Source organism: Anabrus simplex, chromosome 6 (genome assembly GCF_040414725.1).
Source record: "Anabrus simplex isolate iqAnaSimp1 chromosome 6, ASM4041472v1, whole genome shotgun sequence".
NCBI classification, from domain to species: domain Eukaryota; kingdom Metazoa; phylum Arthropoda; class Insecta; order Orthoptera; family Tettigoniidae; genus Anabrus; species Anabrus simplex.
In genome coordinates this window covers 264,540,575-264,565,689 of record NC_090270.1, presented here as the reverse complement: position 1 = coordinate 264,565,689, position 25,115 = coordinate 264,540,575, and the positions used below count along the sequence as shown (strand labels likewise).

At 40.5% G+C, this 25,115-nt stretch overlaps 1 protein-coding gene across 2 annotated transcripts in view; it reads left to right on the top strand.

Moving 5' to 3' along the window:
- LOC136876422 (extracellular serine/threonine protein CG31145) overlaps window positions 1-25,115 on the top strand; it is a 1,065,947-nt gene that overhangs the window by 528,994 nt on the left and 511,838 nt on the right. For both annotated transcript variants that reach the window (XM_068228422.1, XM_067150389.2), the window contains exon 2: window positions 18,632-18,756. In XM_068228422.1, the coding sequence (XP_068084523.1) occupies window positions 18,632-18,756 (125 nt within the window). The remainder of the gene's footprint in view (window positions 1-18,631; window positions 18,757-25,115) is intronic.

Sequence of the window (25,115 nt, the reverse complement as noted above, 5' to 3'; positions counted from 1 at the left end):
CTGTGAGTTCCCGCACAGTGTCTCGACGACTCTCATCCGCCGGATTGTAGTTGCCATTGACACCAGAACACTAAAGCCTGCGTTTGGAGTGGGGGTGACTTGCCCGGGAGGCATGGGCATAGGACGACTGGCGTCGTATCATGTTCAGTGATGAGTCCCGCTTCTCCATAACCTCCGATGACCAATGCGTGCGGGTTGGCAGCGTCGAGAGCAGAGGGCATATTCTGCCCAAATTGTAGAAGGATACACAGGCGTAATCCCTGGAATCATGGTGTGGGAAGCCATAGGACATGCATTCAGGTCACCTCTGATAGCGCTTCGGCAGACTTTGACGGTACAGCGATGCGTTACACACATTCTGCGTCCGCACGTCCTACCCCATATGGCACAGCACCCTGGGACATTGTTCCAACATGATAATGCACGTCCGCACACATTATGTGTGTCTATGGAGTGCCTAGAGCATGTTGAGGTCCTCCCGTGGCCAGCAAGATCCCTGGACCTCTTCATCATTGAACACGTGTGGGATAACATTGGAAGGGATCTCCGCCCCATTACCGACCTGCGGCATCTTGAAGGACAGCTGCAACAACTGTGGACGAGTATGGCTCAGGAGAGGATCCAAGGGCTGTTTGGCACCATTCCGAACCTCATAGAGCATGCATCGCGGCCAAGGGGGGTGCGACATCCTACTGACCTGGCGCCAACATTCCACCCGTACCTGCCAACTGTCTTGTCTCTTTCATCCCATATTGTAATCAGTGCAATAAAGATACATGGTTTTTCAGCATATGCAGTTTCATTCACTTTCAACCACTCTTTCTGAGTGCTTAACTTTTTTTTCAGGCAGTGTATGTTCGTTTATAGAGAGATGAGTTAGGGATTGGAATAATTTACCAAGAGAACTGAAACGAATAACCAATGAAAGAAAAAAGTGGTTGCGTCGACAAGGCATTAGCCTTTAGAATATTGATTGATGTTCAATAAACTTCCAAATTCCTTGCAAATAATTAAGGAAAGACTAGGTAAACAGGAGGTAGGGAATCTGCCACCTGGGCAACTACTTTAAATGCAGATCAGTGGTGATTAATTGATTCGATTAGTCGTGTTTTACTGAATATCGGCCTGTTACCTCGGCGACTTAATGTAGAATTTACATTGAGAATTCCAAAGTTGAAAGAGCCTCCGTAGCTCAGGCGGCAGCGCGCCGGCCTCTGACCGGTGGGTTGCGTGGTTCAAACCCCGGTCACTCCATGTGAGATTTGTGGTGAACAAAGCGGGGGCAGGACAGGTTTTTCTCCGGATACTCCGGTTTTCCATGTCATCTTTCTTTCCAGCAACACTCTTCAACATCATTTCATTTAATATGTCAATCATAAATCGTTGTCCCAGAGGAGTGCGACAGGCTTCGGCAGCCGCTACAGTTCCTTTCCTTGCCGCTGGATGCGGGCATCATTCATTCCATCCCTGTCCTGGGCGAATGACTGGAAACAGGTGGTGAATTTTAATTTCAAAGTTGGGAGTGGATTTCTCTTGGAGTCCTCGACGGGCCGGCGTCAGTTTGATCCGAGGTTGTGTCAATTGAGTTCCATGACATGTTTACCTTGTTACCTTGATTTTTATTTTGCAATGATGTGTTTCATTGGTTTTTTTTTTTTTTTTTTTTTTTTTTTTGCTAGTTGCTTTACGTCGCACCGACACAGACACGTCTTATGGCGACGATTGCATTGATGTTACGAGCACATTTCCTCTCTATATTTGGGCTATATGAAAGGAGTTTAAATCTCACAACGAATGCTGATCATTCTTCTTCACTAAATGAAAAAGACTTAACAACAAACACTCTTCCAAGTACAGTACATGCCGTTTCGTCGAGATTTTTAACAACATAAAGAGACAAACTTACTTAGCCTACAGCTGAGAAGCGGTCCTCGCCCTCGTCCAAATAAAACAATCCAAGTGCTGTGTTCAAGATTTATTGCTTATGGTTTTAAAATTAGAATAACTATAAATTAATCTGTCATTGAGTCCCCCTCCAAAGGAGTGTTAGTCGTCCTGGGCTGTACGTCCCACCACGCGGATAACTTCACTTTCTTGCTCTGCCGGTACTCTCTGGCACAATCTACTGCACACTTCTTGGATTTCCCAGATTTCCCTCTGTCATCCTGAATGAGTGTACGATAGTTTCTGATCCATTTACACATTTTGCAAGTTTATCGCAATTTTCAACACTTCAACTGACCTGGTCACGAACTTACGGGAGTTGTGATGGCAACTGGTAGCTAGTATGAAGCAGTTCTACAAGGCAAATCTAACAATACCACTTGCAACACTGTAACTTCACGAAATCGCGAGTTATACTCATCTTACTGCATCGCGACATTCTCGATTTCGACACAAAGTGGTGGATTTCCATCACTCACCGTGAGGTCACCGATTATTGTAACTTATTTCAAAGAATATTTTGATTATTCATATTTTTAATTGTATATTAACCACTTAGATATAATTTATAGTATCTAAGTTACGATTCGAACATTTTTATACCTCGTTCACTCCGCGAGTTGCAACGGAAGTGTTCACGTCATCTCCTGATAATTGTAACTGTATTGCGGGTTAAGATCTGAAGTGAGCAGTACAGACGTAGTTTTACCCTCCATCACTGTCCTTCCCCACCTTTCCCCTACAAGCGCATGGCTCTGCATAGGATTGTAACATGAGGTAGTAGTCCACTTCTTTACACGAAATTCTACGCACGGCACAGAACACGAACGAAACAAAAGAAGTATTTTACGTCAAAAACCCACCACTCAACAGCCAATTAGGGCCTTACTTTGCAGCCAGATTGGCTATATACAATGGCGTGCACATGGCCGGCGTGGCATCTTCAGCCGTATTACTTGACTTTCTTGACAAGGTTCGCTATCTGTCGTATCAGACCTTTAGTTTTTCTCACGAAACATAGTGAACCCTGGTCCAGGTGTCAGTTCACGATCTGAATCATTGGACGATCTGGAAACGAACCCAGGACTCTTGGTAAGAACCAGATACGATACCCGCATCCCACGAGGCTGGCAGGTTTGCCGTCCTCAAATAGAAAGCGCACGTTAGAACACCTCTGGAAAAATTTCGCCCTCGTATACTTTCTCCGCTGCACGCAAAATCGTAGAATCATCGACATCTTTGTGGGCTTAGAAGATAGGAGTTCAGACCCTTTGGTTCCCCTCTTAGTAACCTCTTACGGCATACAGTGGGTACCATTAATGCATCCTTTGAAATAGAGTTTCGATAAATTGAAAAAAACCGAGTGTATCCACAAAAAAGAGAGACTCATGAATTGTGAAAAAAATGGAAGACATTCAAACAAACCAAACCAAACAAAACCAAACTCCATGGCACTACAGCCCTTGAAGGGCCTTGGCCTACCAAGCGACCGCTGCTCAGCCCGAAGGCCTGCAGATTACGAGGTGTCGTGTGGTCAGCACGACGAATCCTCTCGGCCTTTATTCTTGGCTTTCTAGACCGGGGCCGCTATATCACCGTCAGGTAGCTCCTCAGTTCTAATGACGCAGGCTGAGTGGACCTCGATCTAGCCCTCAGGTCCAGGTAAAAATCCCTGGCCTGGGCGGGAATCGAACCCGGGGCCTCCGGGCAAGAGGCAGACACGCTACCCCTACACCACGGAACCGGCGGAAGAAATTCAAGACTTCGTAGATATATGATTATTATTCTTATTATTATAGCCACCCCCGTGGTGTTGAGGTAGTGTGCATGTCTCTTATTCCGAGGCCCTGGGTTCGTTTTGCGGTCGGTTGAAGGGTTTTAATTCTGTACCGAGGAATAGAACGGGGTTCACTTGATACGAGATTTTATTAAGTTCCTGGTTATAGTATAGTGCCCCCGTGGCTCAGGCGGCACCGCGCCGGCCTCTCATCGCTGGGTTCCGTGGTTCAAATCCCTGTGACCCAGTGTGTGATTTGTGCTGGACAAAGCGGAGACGGGTCAGGTTTTTCTCCGGGTACTCCTGTTTCCTCTGCCATCTTTCATTCCAGCAACACTTTCCAATATCGTTTCATTTCATCTTTCAGTCATTAGTCATTGCCCCAGAGGTGTGCGACAGGTTTCAGCAGCCTGTAGAATTCCTATCCTCGCCGCTAGATGGGAGCTTCATTCATTCCATTCCTGACCCGGTTGAATGATTGGAAATAGGCTGTGGATTTTCATTATCTTAGTTACAAAAGGAAAGCGGTCAGTGAGAATATGACGTTGTTGACAGGCACTGGTTGCCATGGTTAGAGTGGTGGAGAAAAATTGATGACGGTAATTCCAGATAAAACCTTAGCCCAAAAACATAAAAAAAGAAAAGGAAAGCAAGTTTCCCTTTGCGAAAATCTAATGATCATAACTGTGTCTCCCGATCATGGCCATCCATCAACGGCTGCTAATTTCAGATGGCAACGAGTCATAAGACATAGCCAGCACGGTTGCTAGGTAACATTGTCTGACTATCCATACCTTACATCACTGCCTGCACGGTTGCTATGGTTACACTTCCATCACACATTTTGTCTCGTAACGTTCGGTTGACCCCCAGCCATAAGATATATTTATGTCAAAAATGCGTTTGTTGATAAGCAAAATGATTGAAGGAATTGTCGACAGTGAAATGATTTTTTTTTTTTTGCTAGTGGCTTTACGTCGCACCGACAAAGATATGTCTTATGGGATAGGAAAGGCCTAGGATTTGGAAAGAAGCGGATGTAGCCTTAATTAAGGTACAGCCCCAGCATTTGCCTGGTGTGAAAATGGGAAAACCATCTTCAGGGCTGCCGACAGTGGGATTCGAACCCACTATCTCCCGGATGTAAGCTCACTGCTGCGCGCCTCTAACCGCACGGCCAACTCGCCCGATGTGAAATGAAATGGTGTATGGATTTTAGTGCCGGGAGTGTCTGAGGACAAGTTCGGCTCGCCAGGTGCAGGTCTTTTGATTTGACTCCCGTAGGCGACCTGCGCGTCATGATGAGGATGAAATGATGATGAAGACGACACATACACCCAGCCCCCGTGCAGGCGAAATTAAGCAATTATGATTCAAATTCCAGACCCTGCCAGGAATCGAACCCGGGACCCCTGTAACCAAAGGCCAGCACGCTAACGATTTAGCTATGGAGCCGGACGTGGATAGTGAAACTGAACTTAATATATCCCACGATGATTCTGTTTTACATTTGCTAGTTTTGTTCTTATATCTTCCTATTTGTACAACCGTATTGTGTCACGTCAGCTGTTTATAGAGGAGCACATCATGAATCACGACTCCTCGTCATGATACTTATGATGACGTCTGTGTCACCTGCATCTCTCACTGAGGAGAAATTTCGCTGACGTTAAAATGGCGTAACACACCAGGGCCATGCTAAATAAATTATTTGTGGTACGCACCTCAGATGAGACGTCCAGTATAATTATGTAGAGGATATTCGGAATAAACCGGGATAACTCATCAGTAGGCCCGCATGTTTATGACATGCCATATTTCTTCTCTGAATTATTTCCATGGAAAATACAAGTTAAGCATGATTTTATCTATGGTGATTAAAATTATGCAATTTTCACGGGTCATATAAGGTCATATTTTGTCTCTTTTAATGTTTTTTTTTTTTGTGATTTTCTGACAGTTCTTCATATTTTGGTCGTATTTCCTCGTGAATTTTCGTGTTTTTGACATATTATTATCTTTTTATTCCATTTCGCAACCTACTTTCAGTCGTCTCAAATACGGATTTTTCACATTTCCTAATGGTTGCCTGTAAATTCTTGTAATTTCATAGAAATATATATTTATGTGAATTAGAAGGGAAGTTGTATAGAAAGAGACAGATGGTGAGTAGAAAGCGACAGAAAGATGAGCGTCAATTGAACTCTAATGATTTGACGATGGCCCAATAACATCCTGCGATGTTGGGCGTCTTTTTCCCGTTACAAGTCAATGTTGCGTGAAAACAGAAGATCGTTCCTATTTGAAATCTTAAAAAAATAATATAATTTGCTATGGTAATTCTTTCTGATCGCCTATCAAGATGTGACATTTATTTCATTCTGTGCAGAGTCGAGAGTATAATATAATATAATATAATATAATATAATATAATATAATATAATATAATATAATATAATATAATATAATATAATATAATATCTATATATATAAAATAGCTTGTCCTGACTGACTGACTGACTGACTGACTGACTGATTCATCATCGCCCAGCCAAAACTACTGGCCATAATGAAATGAAATTGTGAAGATACATTCATATTAAGATGTAGGTGCTCGCTAAGAGAGGATTTTTGGATATTCCGCCGCTAAGGGGGTGAAAAGGGGGGTGAAATTTTAAAATGAGTGTACCTATATCTCAAAACTTTTAAAGTTTACAAATGTAAAAATTGGTATTTAGACTCTTCATTAAAAATAAGGAAACACATATTTTTTGTTTTAAGAAAATCCCAATAGGAGGGGCGAAAAAGGGTGAAAAGTGTTGAATGCCTTTAATCAGGATACCGGTACTTATATCTCAGAAACTAAAGGTTTTACAGACCTGAAAATTGGTACTTTTGATCTCTCTTAAAAATAAAGAAACACGTATTTTTTTGTTTTTGATAAATCCAGTTAATGAAGGATGAAAAGGGGGGTGAATTTTTAAAATGAGTGTATCTTTATCTCAAAACGTTGAAAGTTTACAGTTGTAAAAATTGGTATTTAGAATCTTCATTAAAAATAAAGAAACACCTATTTTTTTGTTTTCGGAAAATCCTAATAGGAAAGGAGGAAAGGGGTGAAAAAGGGGTTGAATGCATTTAATGAGGATACTTATATCTCAGAAACTGAAGATATTACAGACCTGAAAATTGGTGTTTTGTATCTCCTTTAAAACTAAAGAACCACGTATGTTTTGTTTTTGCAAAATCTAATTAATGGGGGGGGGGAGGGTGAGAAAGGGGTGAATTTCTAAAATGAGTGTATCTATATATATCACAAAACTTTTAAAGTTTATAGATGCAAAAATTAGTATTTAGAATCTACTTTAAAAATAAAGAAACACGTATATTTTTGTTTTAGGAAAATCCCAATAGGAAGGGTGGAAAAGGGTAAAAATATGTTAAATGCCTTTAATGAGGATAATTATATTTCAGAACCTGAAGATATTACAGACCTGAAAATTGGTATTTGGGATCTACTTAAAAATAATAAAGAAACAGGTATTTTTCGTTTTTGGAAAATCCAAATAATGGGGGCGGGGGTGAAAAGGGGTGTGAATTTTTAAAATGAGTGTATCTACATATGAAAATTTTAAAAGTTTACAGATGTGAAAAATGGTATTTAGAATCGCCTTTAAAAATAAAGAAACACGTATTTTTTTGTTTTCGGAAAATCCCAATATGAGGGCTGTAAAAGGGTGAATAATGGGTTGAATGCCATTAATGAGGCTACTTATATTTCAGAACCTGAAGATATTACAGACCTGAAAATTGGTATTTGGGATCTACTTTAAAAGTAAAGCAACACGTATTTTTTCGTTTTGGAAAATCCAAATATTGTGGGGTGAAAAGGGCGGTGAATTTTATAAAATGAGTGTGTCTACATCTTAAAACTTTAAAATTTACAGATGTAACAATTGGTAGTTAGAATCTCCTCTAAAAATAAAGAAACGCGTATTTTTTGTTTCCTGTAAATCCCAATAGGAAGGGTGTAAAAGGGTGAAAAATGGGTTGAATGCCTTTAATGAGGATACATATATCTCAGAAACGGAAGATATTACAGAACTGAAAATTTATATAAGGGATCTCCTTTAAAAATAAAGAAACACGCATTTTTTTAGTTTTTGGAAAATCCAATTAATGGCAGTTAAATAGGAGTGACAAATTGGGGTGAATTTTTTGAAAGACTATATCTACAGAATATCTTGGAAACGTAAAATGTTACAGACGTAAAAAGTGGGTGTTTGGAATCTTCTGTAAATGTAAAGAAACATAGGTGATTTGTTTTTGGAAACTCCACTTAAGGGGAACTCAAAAGGGGTGAAATTTTTAAATGAGAACTTTTACGGTAAATCTAAAAAAACTTAACATGTTACAGAAGTGAAAAATGATTTTTTATCTCTATTAAACATAAAGAAACGTGTATTTTTAGTTTTCGGAAATACCACTTGGGTGGAGGGGGGTAAAAGTGACTGAAAATGGTGTTGAATCCTTTTAATTAGGCTACTGATATCTCAAAAATGAAGATGTTATAGACGTGAAATTTGATATTTGCAATCTGCTTTAAAAGTAAAGAAACACGTATTCTCGGAAAATCCAATGAAGTGGGGGGGGGGGGGGGGTGAAAGAATTGAAAAATAAATTGACTTAATTGTATGAGAATACATACATCTAATAAAAACTAAAGTTGTTACAGACGTGAAAATTCGTATTTGGATCTCCTTTGAAAACAAAGAAAAACGCGTTTTGTAGGGGAAACCATTTTTGGGGGCGGGAGTGTAAAGGAGTTGAATTCCTTTCATGTGGACACAAAAATCAAAAACTGAAGAAGTTAGAGTCGCGATAATTGGTATTTAGAAGATCCTTTACTATTAAACAAACAAGTTTTTTTTTGCGGGAAAGTTCACTTATGGGGGGGGGGGGAAGCAGTGTGAAATGAAGTGAAAAAAGTGAATTATTTTTATGGGGATACATATATCTCAAAACTGGAGGTAATAGACGTGAACATTGGTGTTTGGAATCTCCTTTAAACTTAAAGAAACACGCCTTCTTTTAATTTTTTTCGGGGGGGGGGGGGGGTTGGCGGTAAATAAACTTAACGGCGGTGGGGTGTAAAAGGAGGTGAGACCAATTGATTTTACTGTCCTTAATGTACTTATAAGGATCCTCCATTGCTCAGGCGGCAGCGCGCCGGCCTCTCACAGCTGGGTTCCGTGGTTCAAATCCCGGTCACTCCATGTGACATTCGTGCTGGACAAAACGGAGGCGGGACAGGTTTTTCTCCGGATACTCCGGTTTTCCCTGTCATCATTCATTCCAGCAACACATAATAATAATAATAATAATAATAATAATAATAATAATAATAATAATAATGTTCCGGACCGTCGTCAAACGTGCGATCAGCGCTAGAAACGGCTCCTGGATGAGCAATGACTAAGAATGCAGTCCAACCGCGGGTTTATTGCCGCCAAGGCACCCAATATGACACCACGCCGTATCTTCTGAAGGATTTTATCCATATTAAAAATGATTATAGGAAGAGATGGCAAAGATTTACGGACCGGGAAGTACGGAATCGATTGCTGGAAAGGAAGATTGAAAAATGGGAGGAAACGTGCCGTAATCTAATAGAAAACGAGTCAGATCGGGAATGTTGGTTGATTCTCGCAAAAAACGAGTCAGATCGCGAATTTCGGCAGATTATATATCTAAAACAATAAGCATTCAATTATAAATTTCAGTATAATACCGTAGCGAAGCACGGGTTTCTTGCTAGTAATATAATATAATATAATATAATATAATATAATATAATATAATATAATATAATATAATATAATATAATATAATATAATATAATTATTTATTTATTATTATTCAATGTTCTAGACTTTAAAAATATATTTGCAATATAATGTTTATTTAAACAGCGGCAAAATTTTGAAGATTTCGAAATTGTGACGAAAAATTTTTAAATTTATATTTATTGTCATATTTTAATTCATTTTAGGTCATACATAAATGTTTGCGTATTTCTAACGTTTTTAGATCATAAATATCCGGAACCCACTCATCAGTATGTGAAAATGAAGATAAGAGTTTTCTACGTCTCCAGGTTTAATTGGGACAGTATTTTGTATTCAGACCATCCGCAACTCACCTTTCAGTTCCATTCCCTCCATAAAACTCCTGTCTCTTTTTAGAAAGTCACGTTCTGTTGATTTGGATCCCCGTAAGACTACAGGCTTCGCAGACTCTGAATAAAGGTTTTGAATCATTTATAAATCCAGTGTGGCTCCTTGGCCAGCGCACTGATCTACGGTTCAGGGGTCCACGTGTTCGATTTCCGTCCTAATAGGGTATTTTAAATCCTCCACATAGGCTTAAAGAGGCCAGGAAGCATAAATCCCCCAAATGGCTGTACAGCCTTGATGGGTCTTGGCCTACCAAGCGACCGCTCCTCAGCATGCATTCGGGAAATGGTGATTTCCAATCTTACTATCGAATCCCAGAATATGTTCTGCCTGGTTTCCCATTTTCACATCAGGCAAATGCTTAGGTTGTACCTTAATCAAGGCCACAGCCGCTTCCTTCCCACTTCTGACCTTTTCCTATCCCATCACTGCTATGTCATCTAACCGTGTCAGTGCGTCGTAAAGCAAAATTGGCAATTATTATTATTTCTACATATTATATGCCACATATAATAGAATGAATGGTGCAACTTAAGCAATCCTGGTATGTATAATTGAAACAGAGAATATTAATTTAGCAACTCCCCAGCTACTACTCTATTTCACACTCCTCCCCTGGGCGGGTAACTTGCCGTGTGTAGTGTTTACTGACCAGGAGTGCTGTCCAGTGGACTAGCTGGATAATCTCATGACTAATGTGTTATTACGGGCTGCTAATCTCCTAAATTAAAACGTGCGCTGCCGTAAAGTAGGGCTTGACTTAAGTTATGGGTCCGCAGTGGGAGTTTTTAGGGACATCCGCAGCCTACTGGCGCGTAGGGAGCCAGCATTGAAAACAGGTAATGTTCGAATTGAGGTGTACTTCACAAATGTTTTTATCTATCCTGCCAAGTTAGAGATAAGTTCCTTTCTTACACTTTATCAACCCTAACCCAGTACATTATTGCTGGTAACAACTACAAATGCAAAAATAGTAATTATTAATATAGTAGTACTGTAGTAAGATTTATTTAAAAAAATCATCCATCCTCCAGTGAGGGTGACACTAAAGATCCGGAATACATAACTTATAGTATATAATTACAGTATTGAAATAATATCTTTTCTGGAAAATTCATCGTAAGGAGATTACGATTTCAAGTATAAATGCAACTTTATAATTTGCAGATAACCTCTTATAACATGTAATAACATTTTCTCTATCATAAAATGGTATTTTCAAGATGACATAAATGTAATAAAAGTTATGTATTACCGACCGAGTTGGCTACGCGTTTTTCGTTACAGAGTTGTGAACTTTTATCCGGAAGGTAGTGGGTTCGATTACCGCTGTTGATAGCCCTGAAAATGGCTTTCCATAGTTTAGAAACTTTCACACCAGGCAAATGCTGGGGCTCTACCTTAATTAAGGCCACGGTCGTTTCCTATCCAATCCCTACTTGGCCCTACCTCTTTTCAGCCATAAGACCCGTCCGTGAAGGTGCAACGTAAAGTACAGATAAATAAATAAATAAATAAATAAATAAATAAATAAATAAATAAATAAATAAATAAATAAATCACAGAGGCAGTCAAATAAAACCTAACTTATATTTTAATGATATTACAATAGTGAACAATCCCTTTGTTTATATAATTTGACAATACATTGCATATTATCTACGTGTTGTAATTAAATTTATATTCGTTATTCGTATGTTTTACACTATTTGAGGGTGACCGAATTTTTATATTGGCAGGCGGGCCCTGGGTCTTTGTAATATGATGCCTGATTAAATATATGACATAGGCTAGAAGAGGCCTGATTCTGGTGTTAAAAAGGTTTATCGCTGTGTCTAGATAGAGCAATCTGGTATGACAGATATCACTCATAGCACGAATTGCAACGACCGTTCTTTCCCTGACATGCTCTTTAAAACTTACTCCGCTTCTCTGTAATGTAATTGCCAGATACTTGAAATGCCTCACCCTTTGTAGTGCCTCACTTCTAAAAAATATTTTGTCGCTTCGTTTTGTCCTGCTTCCTTTTTGGAGAGTCATATGAACGGTTTTATTTCTGTTCAGTTGTACCATCAGAAACATATTCGAATTTCGAGAGAAATAGGAAGAGAATCATTGTTTCCTATGTGGAGATACAATGGGCTAGGTACGTTTGTTGAGAGTACCGATATGTAGAGAGTCAGACTCGCTTAGGGTCAAATACGTGGGTAGTGATTCTAAAGCAAAAATAGAAGAGTAAAAGAGTGTGATACAGTTGTATAATTATTAAACAACGAGTGGATCACACGAGGTAGGAAAGCAAACTTTTTGTATTCCTATATTAACAACTGTGGCAAAAGATAATAATAATGCTACTTGCTTTACGTCCCACTAACTAACCACTTTTATGGTTTTCGGAGACGCCGAGGTGCCAGAATTTGTTCCCGCAGGAGATCTTTTACGTGCCAGCAAATCTACCGACACGAGGCTGACATATTTGAGCACCTTCAAATATCACCGGACTGAGCCAGGATCGAACCTGCCAAGTTGGGGTCAGAAGGCCAGCGCCTCAACCGTCTGAGCCACTCAGCCCGGATGTGTCAAAGGAAAAGAGGAAAATGTAGTAAGCACTAGTTCAACTAATGCAGGTAGGATACATGTTGTCCTACATAATATAACACTCTTTTAACATCTAGGACAAAAAAGTGATAATCTGAAAAATGGGTATAAACAATTATTAGGCTTAATTATAATATTTAATGCAGTAATAGACAAACTAACTGCAGTAAGAAAAATAAAATTCATGTACAAAAATAAAGTACATTAAAATAAATTGCAATAATTCTTTTTTACAAGATGCTTTACGTCGCGCCGGCACAGATAGATCTTATTGCGACGATGGGAAAGGAAAGGGATAGGGGTAGGAAGGAAGCGGCCGTGGCGTTAATTAAGGTACAATCCCATAACTTGCCTGGTGTGAAAAGGGAAACCATGGAAAACCATCTCCAGCGCTGCCGACAGTGAGGTTCGAATCCACTACCTCCCGAATACTGGATACTGGCCGCACTTAAGCGACTGCAGCTATCGAGCTCGGTGAACTGTAATAAATGAATGCTCCCTCCCCAGTTTAAGGTGATGCGGGACTGGGGGATGGGAGTATTCTATTCTATTCTATTATATTCTATTCCTCTTCTTAATCTGCTCACCCTCCAGGGTCGGTTTTTCCCTCGGACTCAGCGAGGGATCCCACCTCTACCGCCTCAAGGGCAGTGTCCTGGTACTTTAAACTCTGGGTCGGGGTATACAACTGGGGAGAATGACCAGTACGTCGCCCAGGCGGCCTCACCTGCTATGGTGAACAGAGACCTTATGTAGGGATGGGAAGAGTGGAAGGGACAGGCAAGGAAGAGGGAAGGAAGCGGCCGTGGCCGTAAGTTAGGTACCATCCCGGCATTTGATTGGAGGAGAAGTGGGAAACCACGGAAAACCAATTCCAAGATGGCTAAGGTGGGAATCGAACTCACCTCTACTCAATTGACCTCCCGAGGCTGAGTGGATCCCGTTCCAGCCCTCGTACCACTTTTCTAATTTCGTGGCAGAGCCGGGAATCGAACCCGGGCCTCTGGGAGTGGCAGCTAATCACACTAGCCACTACATCACAGAGGCGGACTGTATTCTATTCTATTTAATTTCAAAAAAGATAGCGAAATATCAACTTCAGTATCGAGTTGAAGAGAAGTAAAATTAAGAAAATTATCCTTGTAAGGAAGAGGGAAATAATCAATATGGGGAAGAATGCAGAGACAGAATTTTAATGTCTCAACTAGATCATTCATTCCTATTTTCCTAGTATATTTTCAGGCACGTTTAAAAGCCGAGTTGCTAGCCAGTATCCTTACTGTCTTAATAGGGATGAACTTTATAAATGACCAATTTATTGCAATAAGTGATCATATGATCGTACTTTCCCCTTTCCCCTTTCCCCTGGCAGATTCGATCTAGAGATTCTCCAAGATCGCAGGTTCAGGTCGGCAGAGCTATCAGAATTTTTGAACGCTGGGAAATGATTTATTTATCACTTCACATCATACGATCTTCACTTGTAAAATATATCTGGTGACACTTTCAATGTGACCCTGCAAAATTAATCTACTCTGAGGCAGTGTCCATTACATTGTACTTAGATTTCTGCTCCTTCGTCTCAGTTTTTAGTATTTGGAAGAGCTTGCACATGAATAATAATAATAATAATAATAATAATAATAATAATAATAATAATAATAATAATAATAAGAAGAAGAAGAAGAAGAATAAGAAGAAGATTTTTCCAAGTAGTTTAGCGTCGCACTAACACATCGAAGGATTTCGTCGACGCAAGGACAGGAAAGGGCTGCGGATGGGAAGGTTTCAACAATGACCTTAATTACGGTACACTCCCCTCATTTACCTGGGGCGGGGGAGAAGAAGAGAATATTATTAGTAACAAACCGCCCTCTTTCAATCCCTCATTGTGATGTGAACATGTCCGCAACAAGAACAAAGCCAGAAATTAAAGAATACATAAATAAATCGTAAACCTCCATTCGTATGGAATTAATAAGTAAAGCAGTATCCTTCATTGGGGATAACTGCAGAGTAAGGGGAGGGGGAGTGGAAGGTATCAAATAAGAAATGGGATGGATGGCATGGAATGACAACAGTAGACGTATAAATTTGAGTGGTGTCTTTAAAAGTAGTAAAGATCACAATATGAAGATAAAGTTGGAATTCAAGATGACAAATTGGGGGTAAATATTCGTTTATGGGAAGGGGAATTAGGGACTGGAATAACTTACCAAGGGAGATGTTCAAGAAATTTCCAATTTCTTTGCAATCATTCAAGAAAAGGCTAGGAAAACAACAGATAGTAAATCTGCCACCTGGGCGACTGCCCTAAATGCAAATCAGTATTGATTGATTGATTGATTGATTGATTGATTGATTGATTTAAATAATTGCTAGTTGAACATTTTCTTTTGGGAAAATCAAGTGATAATAATAATAATAATAATTTCGTGTGGCTATTTCTAGCCGAGTGCAGCCCTTGTAAGGCAGATCCTCCGATGAGGGTGGGCGGCATGTGCCATGTGTAGGTAACTGCGTGTTATTGTGGTGGAGGATAGTGTTATGTGTGGTGTGTGGGTTGCAGAGATGTTGGGGACAGCACAAACAACCAGCCCCCGGGCCATTGGAATTAACCAATGAAGGTTAAAATCCCCGATCCGGCCGGGAATCGAACACGGGACACTCTGCACCGAAGGCCAGTACGCTGACCATTCAGCCAACGAGTCGGACAATCAAGTGATCATAAATATGTATTTCAATAAATGAAACTCAAATTGATAGCGATTAACTTACTTATATTACTTCACGAAGATAATTTGCATTTTCAATGCTTAACCATCGTGGTTCTGCAAGGAAACGTTAGCACGTCTGTGTACTGAACCTAATCAAACTCAACAGTTTTTGCTTCATCGCAGGGGATTCAATTCTAAGCCTATCCGGAGTGTTCATATTGAGGGAGGGCATAAACGCTGTTGATGGTGATTAGTCCGTCTGATGGAAACATTAAGTCTTGAGCATACCCTTTTGTGTCATCCGACAGGAGTAGGCTATGTGCTCACACCAGGTTTCACCCTCTTCCTACCTCATTGTCATCACCTTCTTCTTCTTCTTTACCATCATTAGGGTTCGGAAGTTCATGACCTAAAGACGAACAAAATATGCCGTAAATACGACCTTAAGCAATTTATGTATAGATAGCGTGTGTTAGAGCATTACTAACGTTAAATGCTTCAAAAAGTGATAATCGGTCATGCAGCAGACACATTTAATGACAGAGTTACAGTAGGTAAACTGAAACTTTATGCATTCAGGCGCGCTTCTCATTCTGTTCTCCTAAAATATAACCAAAAATGAAGTATTACGATGCTTCTTGATATTTTTTGGCGTACTTTCGTACAGCATATATTTGTCGGAAATATATGCTGCTACTTATCTAAAGAAAAATACATCTACTAGAGTATTTTGAAATCCTGTGTTTGAAAATCGTCGCAGATAACATGTACCTTATTAAAAACGACGCCTCATTTTAAACAAAATTTCTCAAAATATAACCAAATATGAACTTATATCACGAAAATGTGTAAAATATGAGCAAAGCAATAAAAATGGCCGAAATATGTATTTATATGCAACATAAAATTGCTTTAAACGGGGTCAGATATCCATCATTCAAAGTTGTTTCTCAGATTTCGGATTAAATGACTTCAGGAATGAAATATGACTCTTCCTTAACATCCGAATCTTAATCGTCATCATCAACATCATAATCATCTCACATACAGATATTTAGGTCGTCCTCTAGCTAGGTGTTATGAAAGTGAACAAATAAAAGTGCGCGGGTGGGGGGGGGGGGGGGAGAAGATGAGATGCCAAAGATTGCAGCTTGATACGAGGACCAGGTGATTACGGTGGTAGTTTAGATAACCAGACTGCTGGAACACCGGATATCGAGGTGGTCATTATAAATATTACCCGAGCAATTCAGCGATAAAGGAGAATCAATGTAAGGAATGGTCCAGGGGCGTTCGATAAGGGTGTTGGGAGGTCCAGTCGTACTAACGCTTTGAGTATGTTACTTCCTTCCGCTTTCCCAGGCCCGTGTTAGAACATTCGATTCGAGAGGGAATGTTAGCACAAAGGAAAGCTTTTACATAGCCAAACACAGGCAAAGAATATTAGAATGTTTTTAAATGTCAAGTGTGCTATAACGTAATTGTAAAGCAATCTTCTTCTTCTTATTATTATTATTATTACTATTATTATTATTATTATTATTATTATTATTATCTCAGGCTCCATGGCTAAGCGGTTAGTGTGGCATTTGGTCCAGGGGTCCCGGGTTCGATTCATGGCCGGGTCGGGGATTTTAACCTTCATTAGCTAATTCCAGTGGCTCTGAGGGCTAGAATTCATAACAGGTAGGGCCCCATCCTTACAGATTCGCAGGTCGCCTATACGGCGTCAACTCCTAAGACCTGCACGATGCCTCCTCGGAAGCCACACATTATTATTATTATTATTATTATTATTATTATTATTATTATTATTATTATTATTATTATTATTATTATTATTATTATTATTATGTCCGGCTCCATGGCTAAATGGTTAGCGTGCTGGCCTTTGGCCACAGGGGTCCCGGGTTTGATTCCCGGCAGGGTCAGGAATTTTAACCACCATTGGTTAATTTCTCTGGCACGGGGGCTGGGTGTATGTATCGTCTTCATCATCATTTCATCCTCATCACGACGCGCAGGTCGCCTACGGGTGTCAAATCGAAAGGCCTGCACCTGGCGAGCTGAACATGTCCTTGGACACTCCCGGCACTAAAAACCATACGCCATTTCATTATTATTATTATTATTATTATTATTATTATTATTATTATTATTATTATTATTATTATTATTATTATTTTCCTATCGCTTTTCCTACACCTGTGGGGTCGCGGGAGCGAACTGCGTCGCACACGTGGATTTGGCTCTGTTTTACTGCCGGATGCCCTTCCTGACGCCAAACATATATGGAGGGATGTCATCACTATTGCGTGTTTCTGTGGTGGTTGGTAATGTGGTGTTTTGTCTAAATATGAAGAGGAGAGTGTTGAGACGGCTACAAATACCCAGTCCCCAAGCCAGAAGAATTAATCGGAAGCGATTAAAATTCCCGACCCGGCCGGGAATCACACCCGGGACCCTCTGAACCTAAGGCCAGTATGCTGACCATTCAGCCAACGAGTCGGACTATTATTATTATTATTATTATTATTATTATTATTATTATTATTATTGTTAAAAGGTAAGAGATGTGCAGTAAAATGAAGTTATACAGCTAGTTAAAAATAAAGACTTGTGCAGGAGTACAGTTAATAAAATTCACAGAAGATTGAAGACTAAATCCTGAAAGTCATATAAGTCCAAAATGAATATTGATTGGTTGATTGACTTCCTCTTTATTTATTTATTTATGTATTTACTTATTTATTTTATTTATTTATTTATTTATTTATTTATTTATTTATTTATTTATTTATTTATTTATTTATTTACTTCCGTCTGGTACAATATTGCCGGTGTAACCTTTAGATGTAAATTCCTCTTGCCAATGGATAAAACCTTTAGCTGAGAACGAGGTGGTATGATTCACATATATGAATTTTAAATGCTAAGGAGGTGGTATATTCGAGTTGGTTTTAGTGCCTATTTTGCCATTTTAAGTGCATATTTGCCTGCCTATTTTGAGAATTGTTAATGCTTATAGATCCTCGCCATAGTTATAAAATAAAAGTTGTGACCTAGCGTCTGAAGTATCAATATTAATTTGACACCTTTTCTCCTCACAGAAGGATTTTCTCACTTCCCGTATCAGTGTTGCTGTGTCGTAGATGTGGAACCAGTGTCCGAGGTCTCACTCCCAGGATAATATTCTCCACTCATATCCATGTTCGCCTTCTACATTCTGTTATCGGGTGTAACAACTTTTATTTCTGCGGTACTAAGACAGAACCCTATGTGTAAAAATGTATAAAAATCCGGGCCCTGGTAATAACGTTGATTATTTTAAGTAACTTATGTTTATCTGTTCGTTGCAGGAACAACTTGACGAACCTTGAAAGATTCCACGCTCGCATCTCCAAACACGAGCTGTATCCAAAAGATGACACCATCGTAGATAAGCTGCTGCGCGATTTGTCCACCCAGAAGATCACCCACGTCAGTAAGTACAGTTCACCACTCCCGTTCTCTTGACAATGTTGTGTTTCTCTGTTTCCACTGCCAAGGGAATTATGGATTTGACAGAATGCAGTAGATTTCAGTGAAAGTCCGGCTCCTTGGCTGAATTTTAGCTCCATGGAATTCGATTCAGATGACTCTTGGGTTGCATCCCGGAGGGTTTTGTGTATTTTACAGCCTGTGGTTAGTTACTCTATCTCTGGAACTATGGGAAACCATCTTCAGGGCTACCGCCAGGAGTGTTCGAACCCACTATCTCCCGAATTCAAACTCACAGCTGCGCGCCCCTAAGGCACGGCCAACTCGCTTGGTGTGTTCATCTTAATACTTCTTTATTTACACAGTACATATGACACATTACAGAACCAGCCACCACAAAAGCACATAGTAGTGTGTATACCTCCCCATATACTGTAGGCTTGATGGCAGGAATGGCATCCGGGGATAAAACTTGGCCACGTCCGCACTGAATTCCTATTACAAGACATCTGGCAAATAGAATAAGAAAAAGAAGAAGAAAATAGGTTTCAGTTAAACTTGGATGAATTATCAATTGAATTGTTTCAGTTAAACTTGGATGAATTATCAATTGAAATGTTGTGCATTTAATGGGGATACTCTCATTTTGAGCCCGCATCCAGGCCGTGATTGTTAAGGTGTCAATTCTATATGGCCAGACCACAGTAGTTAACGGGTTTGAGTCGTGTTGGTCGAAAAAATAATTCACCATCAATGTTGTCCGGCAGGGTAGGAGAGATATTGGTATACAATTTCTAATCACTTGATTGCATGCCAAAAGCCTGGATTCAACTCCAAACCTCTCCGCATTGTTGATTTGGAGCGAGGGCATATGAGTTGATGGTTATTCGTCCGTCGGATGTATAGTTTAAGCTTTGGTTTTGTTCTACAGGAGTAGGCTATGTTCCGGTACTGGATTTCACCCTCCCCCTTCCTACTATCATATATCACAGGCAGTTCTTCTCTGATGTAATGTTTTCTGCTTGTCATCAAGATCCAGTTTTCATTTTACTGCTGTTATTTTGAGAGAAAGGATATTCATAGTACAAGATTGTAGCATCTCCTAGGCAGTCGGAAGTATTTTAGCCAGCGAGTCTCCAGTAGGCGGGGTATAGTTTACCCAAGGAGGGTCCAGCTAACTGGGTCAATATTCAGTACATAATGGATGGTGGACGGGCATCATCGCTTAACAGATAGGCCTACTCTGTCAGAGAAGAAGGTTTAAAAATAGTGACTTACAGTTTGAAGTTCCGATAATGATGACGTGTCTTCTTTCACACCTTGTCTCCTCGCAGGTGGTTTTTCTCATTTCCTGAATCAGTGTTGCTCTATCGTGGATGTCGAACCAGTGTCTGCGATCCCACTCCCAGGATAGAGATCCGAAAATCGTAGGTTCAACCACAGCAGATCCTTCATCATCATCATCATCATCATCATCATAATGTGATGATTATTATTGTTATTATTTCTTCGTTGTGGCCAATCAAAGAGCGCGTTTGAACTTCTTCTTCTTCTTCTCCTTCCACTGCCTCTTAAATGAATTCGCTGTGCTGTTTTTCCGTTCTTTTGTTCGCTGTTTCCCTGTGGACTTTTTAGCCTTTTATACAAATGTGTTATTTACAACCAGAATTCCAGAGGGTTTACGATTTTTCTGTAGTCTTCTTCTTCTTATTGCTCTAATGAAACTGGGTGCTTAAAATTAAATTTCCCTATGTTTCCTAGCGAATTGTGTATACTAGCAAACTAGTAGCTCGCAGACAATGCCTGCTGAAATCTCCCTCTTCTTTACTCTGGCACCCTCCTGTCTTGCTGAATTGCGTTGCGGGTTGCATACCAGAAGTATAACTCACGCTGACAGAATTGTGTTTATCGCCTGCTTTAATCAAACCATCACGAACCTACAGGTCATGTTTCGAGCGATCTACCTGTTGAGCTTGGGATAATGTATACCGAGATAGATAAGCTGCAAAGTAATGCTATGCTATTCCGAAACCTCTGGTGGTGTTCGAGGTTGTGCTCAGCATTGTGAATCTACCAGTGTTCGTAGCAGATTTTCCTGGTTAACACTTGAGTTTTGGGAGTGGTTGTATGATTGATATCATCTAACCAGAGAAGTAAAGTGTTCTCGTACTGCAGAGTCTCCACGATCATTATCCAGGTGGGACTTAGAAGTTCCTTAATATTTTCAATACATTTTCAATATAAAGTTACTGAACAATCGTGGAAGGAAAACACTATCAGTTCTCATATCTTGGCTCATTCGCCGGAACTTATCAACTGTCCGATCAGTTTCCACAGGCCGGGCTGAGTGGCTCAGGCGGTTAAGGCACTATCCTTCTGACCCCAACTTGGCAGGTTCGATCGTGGCTCAGTCCGGTGATATTTGAAGGTGCTCAAATACGTTACCCTCGTGTCGGTAGAGATACTGGCTTACTGGCACGTAAAATAACTCCTGCGAGAGTAAATTCCGGCACCTCGGCGTCTCCGAAAACCGAAAATGTAGAGTGATACGTAAAGCTAATTACATACATTGTTATTATTTACTGCAAACTAGGTTTCAATATCGTCATAAAAGCAGCAATTATTATTCCCCGACAATATCTAAAATATCATTCTCCATCACGCTTTCATTACGCCCGGGTAGAGACATGTCGGAAGACAAGATACCGGTAACTGTAAACGTTAAACACAGGGTATAGAATTTTGATAAGAATAAAATAAAGTGATAAATCGAATCGACCGTCGTCTTCACAGGGCACTGCTCAGCTCCAAGGCTAAAATTATCCAGGCCTTTAGACAACAATTCTTTCTTTGGTAACTGAAGTTTTTCAGTCTGCCGGGACTAATTTTGAGTAATCAATTTACATTTAAAATTCTTCTTTCTTTCTTTATTTCTTTCTTAATCCGTTTACCCACCAGGGCGTGAGACGTAGGGTCGGCGGATACAGCTGGTAGGAGGACTAGTACCTCGCCCAAGTGGCCTCACATGCTATGCTATGTGGGGGAATTGAAAGATCGGAAGTGATAGACAAGGAAGAGAGAAGGAAGCGGCTGTGGCTTTCAGTTAGGTACCATCCCGTCATTTGCCTGGATGAGAAATAGGGAAACGACGGAAAACCACTTCGAGGATGGCTGAGGAGGGAATTGAACCCACCTCTATTCATTTGAGTGAACTCCGTTCCAGTCCTCATACCGCTTTTCAAATTTCGTGGCAGAGCCGGGAATCGAACCCGGACCTCCGAGGGTGGCAGACGCGCAGGTCGCTCATGGAAAAAAACTCAGAAGACCTGCACCAGGTGTTTCCGCAGGTCATACACAGTTATTATTATTATTATTATTATTATTATTATTATTATTATTATTATTATTATTATTATTATTATTATTATTATTATTATTATTATTATTATTATTCACAGGGCACTGTCAGATAATACCAACTCGTGTTGAACAACGGAACTATAACGTCAGACTAAACTCGGGATTGGGAGAGAGTGTTCCTTTTAAAATTAGAGTTCACTCGAGCGTGGAATGTATCTGCGCAACACAGTCTTACAGTACTGTGTGAAGTATACTGTCCGTACACTCACAACAGACTTCATTCTTATCCCTTGTCGGTCAGCTGCACTCACAGTAGTCAGTCGTCACTATCCACTGTCCTCCCCAAACTGTGCGACGCGATACATACGGGGGCGGAGGGACGCTGACTGACGGGTCGGTGTGTTAGTTCTAGGTCGCCCCGGCACAATAGGTCTTATGGCGATGATTAGATAGGACAGGGCTAGGACTGGGAAGGTAACAGGCGTAAAATTAATTAAGCCAGGGCTCGGTGGTGGTGGTGATTATTGTTTTAAGAGGAAATACAACTAGGCAACCATCCTCTATATAGCACTAATCAGACGGAAAAATGGAAGGGATCCGACACTTCGAAAAATGGAGATATCGGCCAAAGGAAGGCAGGGGATACCGTGGGTGTTAATCTGCCGCCCCCACCCACAGGGGGAAAGTCAGGGCTCGAGCATTTTCCTGGTATGAAAATGAGAAACCACGGAAAATTATCTTCAGGTTTGCCGATGGTGGGATCCGAACCCACCGTCTCCCAAATACAAGCTCACAGCTATGTGAAGAAAGTGCCTCATGAGGACTTCTGTAAGTACTGAAGTGTTAATATAACTTAAGTCCTTCACGGTGGTAAAACGTGATTTTAAATAAAGTTTACGGATCTCTTCTTGTGCTTACGAGGGTATTTAGGGATAACAGTAAGGATGTAAAGGAGACGTCATACAAGTAACTGGTAATATCCCAAGCAGAGTATGGTTCCACTGTATAGGACACTCACCAGCATTACTCTATCCGCTAGCTATTTGCTTTACGTCGCACCGACACAGATAGGTCTTATGGCGACGATGGGATACGAAATTCTTAGAAATGGAAAGGAAGCGGCCGTGGCCTTAATTAAGGTACAGCCCCAGCATTTGCCTGGTGTGAAAACGGGAAACCACGGAAAACCATCTTCAGGGTTGCCGCCAGAGGGATTCGAGCCCACTATCTCCCGGATGAAAGCTTACAGCTGCGCACCCCTAAGCGCACGGCCAACTTGCCCGGCATTTACTTGATTCGAAAACTGAAAATTATCCAAAGTGTCACGATTTGTTCCGGGAGATTTATGGCAAAACTGCAGTGTTACGAAGATAATGCAAACTTTGGGAAGACTTGGGAATAAGGAGGTGAGCTGCCTGACTAACCGGTATATTCCAAGCCGGGCTGAGCGGCTCAAACAGTTGGAGGCGCTGGCCTTCGGATTCCAACTTGGCAGGTTCGATCCTGTCTCAGTAGGGTGGCATTTTAAGGTGCTCAAGTACGGCAGACTCTAGATTTACTGCAGAGTAAAAACTCCTGCAGGGAAAAATTCCGGCACCTCGGTGTCCCCTAAAAACGTCAAAATTAGTTAGTGCGACGTAAAACAATAACATTAATATTATGTTACAAGCTGTCGGTGGGGAGATGGCGTGGAATAACATTAGTAGACGAATAAGCTTGAATGAAGTGTTTAAAAGTAGGAAATATAATGTGAAGATAAAGGTTGGAATTCAAGAGGGGATAAATATACGTTTGTATGAATAGGCACTAGGGACTCGAGTAATTTACCAAGAACCGCACGAGTTGGCCGTGCGGTTAGGAGCCCGCAGCTGTGAGCTTACATCCGCGAGATAGTGGGTTTTAATCCCACTGTTAGCAGCACTGAAGATGGTTTTCCGTGGTTTCGTATTTTCGCACCTTAATTAAGGCCCCGGTCGCTTCCTTCCCAGTCTTAGTCCTATCCTACCAGATCATCGCCATTAAGACCTAACAGAATCTATGCGACATAAAACACGGAAAAACATAGAATTTTGGACACGCTTTTGGGCTTCGAAAACGAGAGAGCATGTACAGATTATTTGGTTCTTTCTTTCTTTCTTGGTAGCCTCTTACGACATGTAGGGGGTGGAGATATTGCCTCTTTTCACTCCACCCACAAGGGAGATAAAGATTTCTGATAGATCGAAATAAAAATGAGTGTATACAAAAGAATAATAAGGCTCATGGATTGTGAGAAAATTAAATACATTCTAGACATCATTAATCTTTGCATAATGAATTTTCACGGCCGAATTGTAATCGAACTCAACTTTCAACCTATTAGGTCGTGCTACGTACATTTAGTACGTGTTGAAGAGATACCAACCCACAACCTCTACAGTGTGATGGCTGTAGTGCCAGAACTGTAGCTTACATCCTTTCTAACAGAACAGGGATGGCCTAGGCCACCATAGCTCAATTAGTAGAGCAACCGACGTGAAATCGAGAGGTTGAAATTTGATTTCGAATACTAATCTTATTTTTCAACAAAATAAATGTGTTCACCGTAAAGCACATGTCCGTTCCTCTAAAATTCTTCATGACAAGTACTGTAGGCTTTTGAACAAGAACAAACGTCGCTTCTGGGAGTCAAAATAAGTCTGCCAAAAATGTTCCTGTGTGTTTCGAGTTCGAAAAAATAAATTTCCTTTCCAGAAATATACTGATATTATTATTCGCTACAACACTGTTGCACGTTCTGTTTCTCACAAATTCTTCCACTGCCTGATGCAGCGTGGAAGCTCGAGGTCAGAGGTTACTACCAAGCCCGCCTAAAGATGGCAGGCTAAGCAGTGAATCTGCCAGGTTAATGAAATTAAAAAGAAACTTCCCAACTGTGAACTTTGTGAGCACAACTTTATGAGAGAGGAAACTCGCAAGACGAGATCTGGTCCCAAATATCGACTGAATTAACTAAATGTGTTG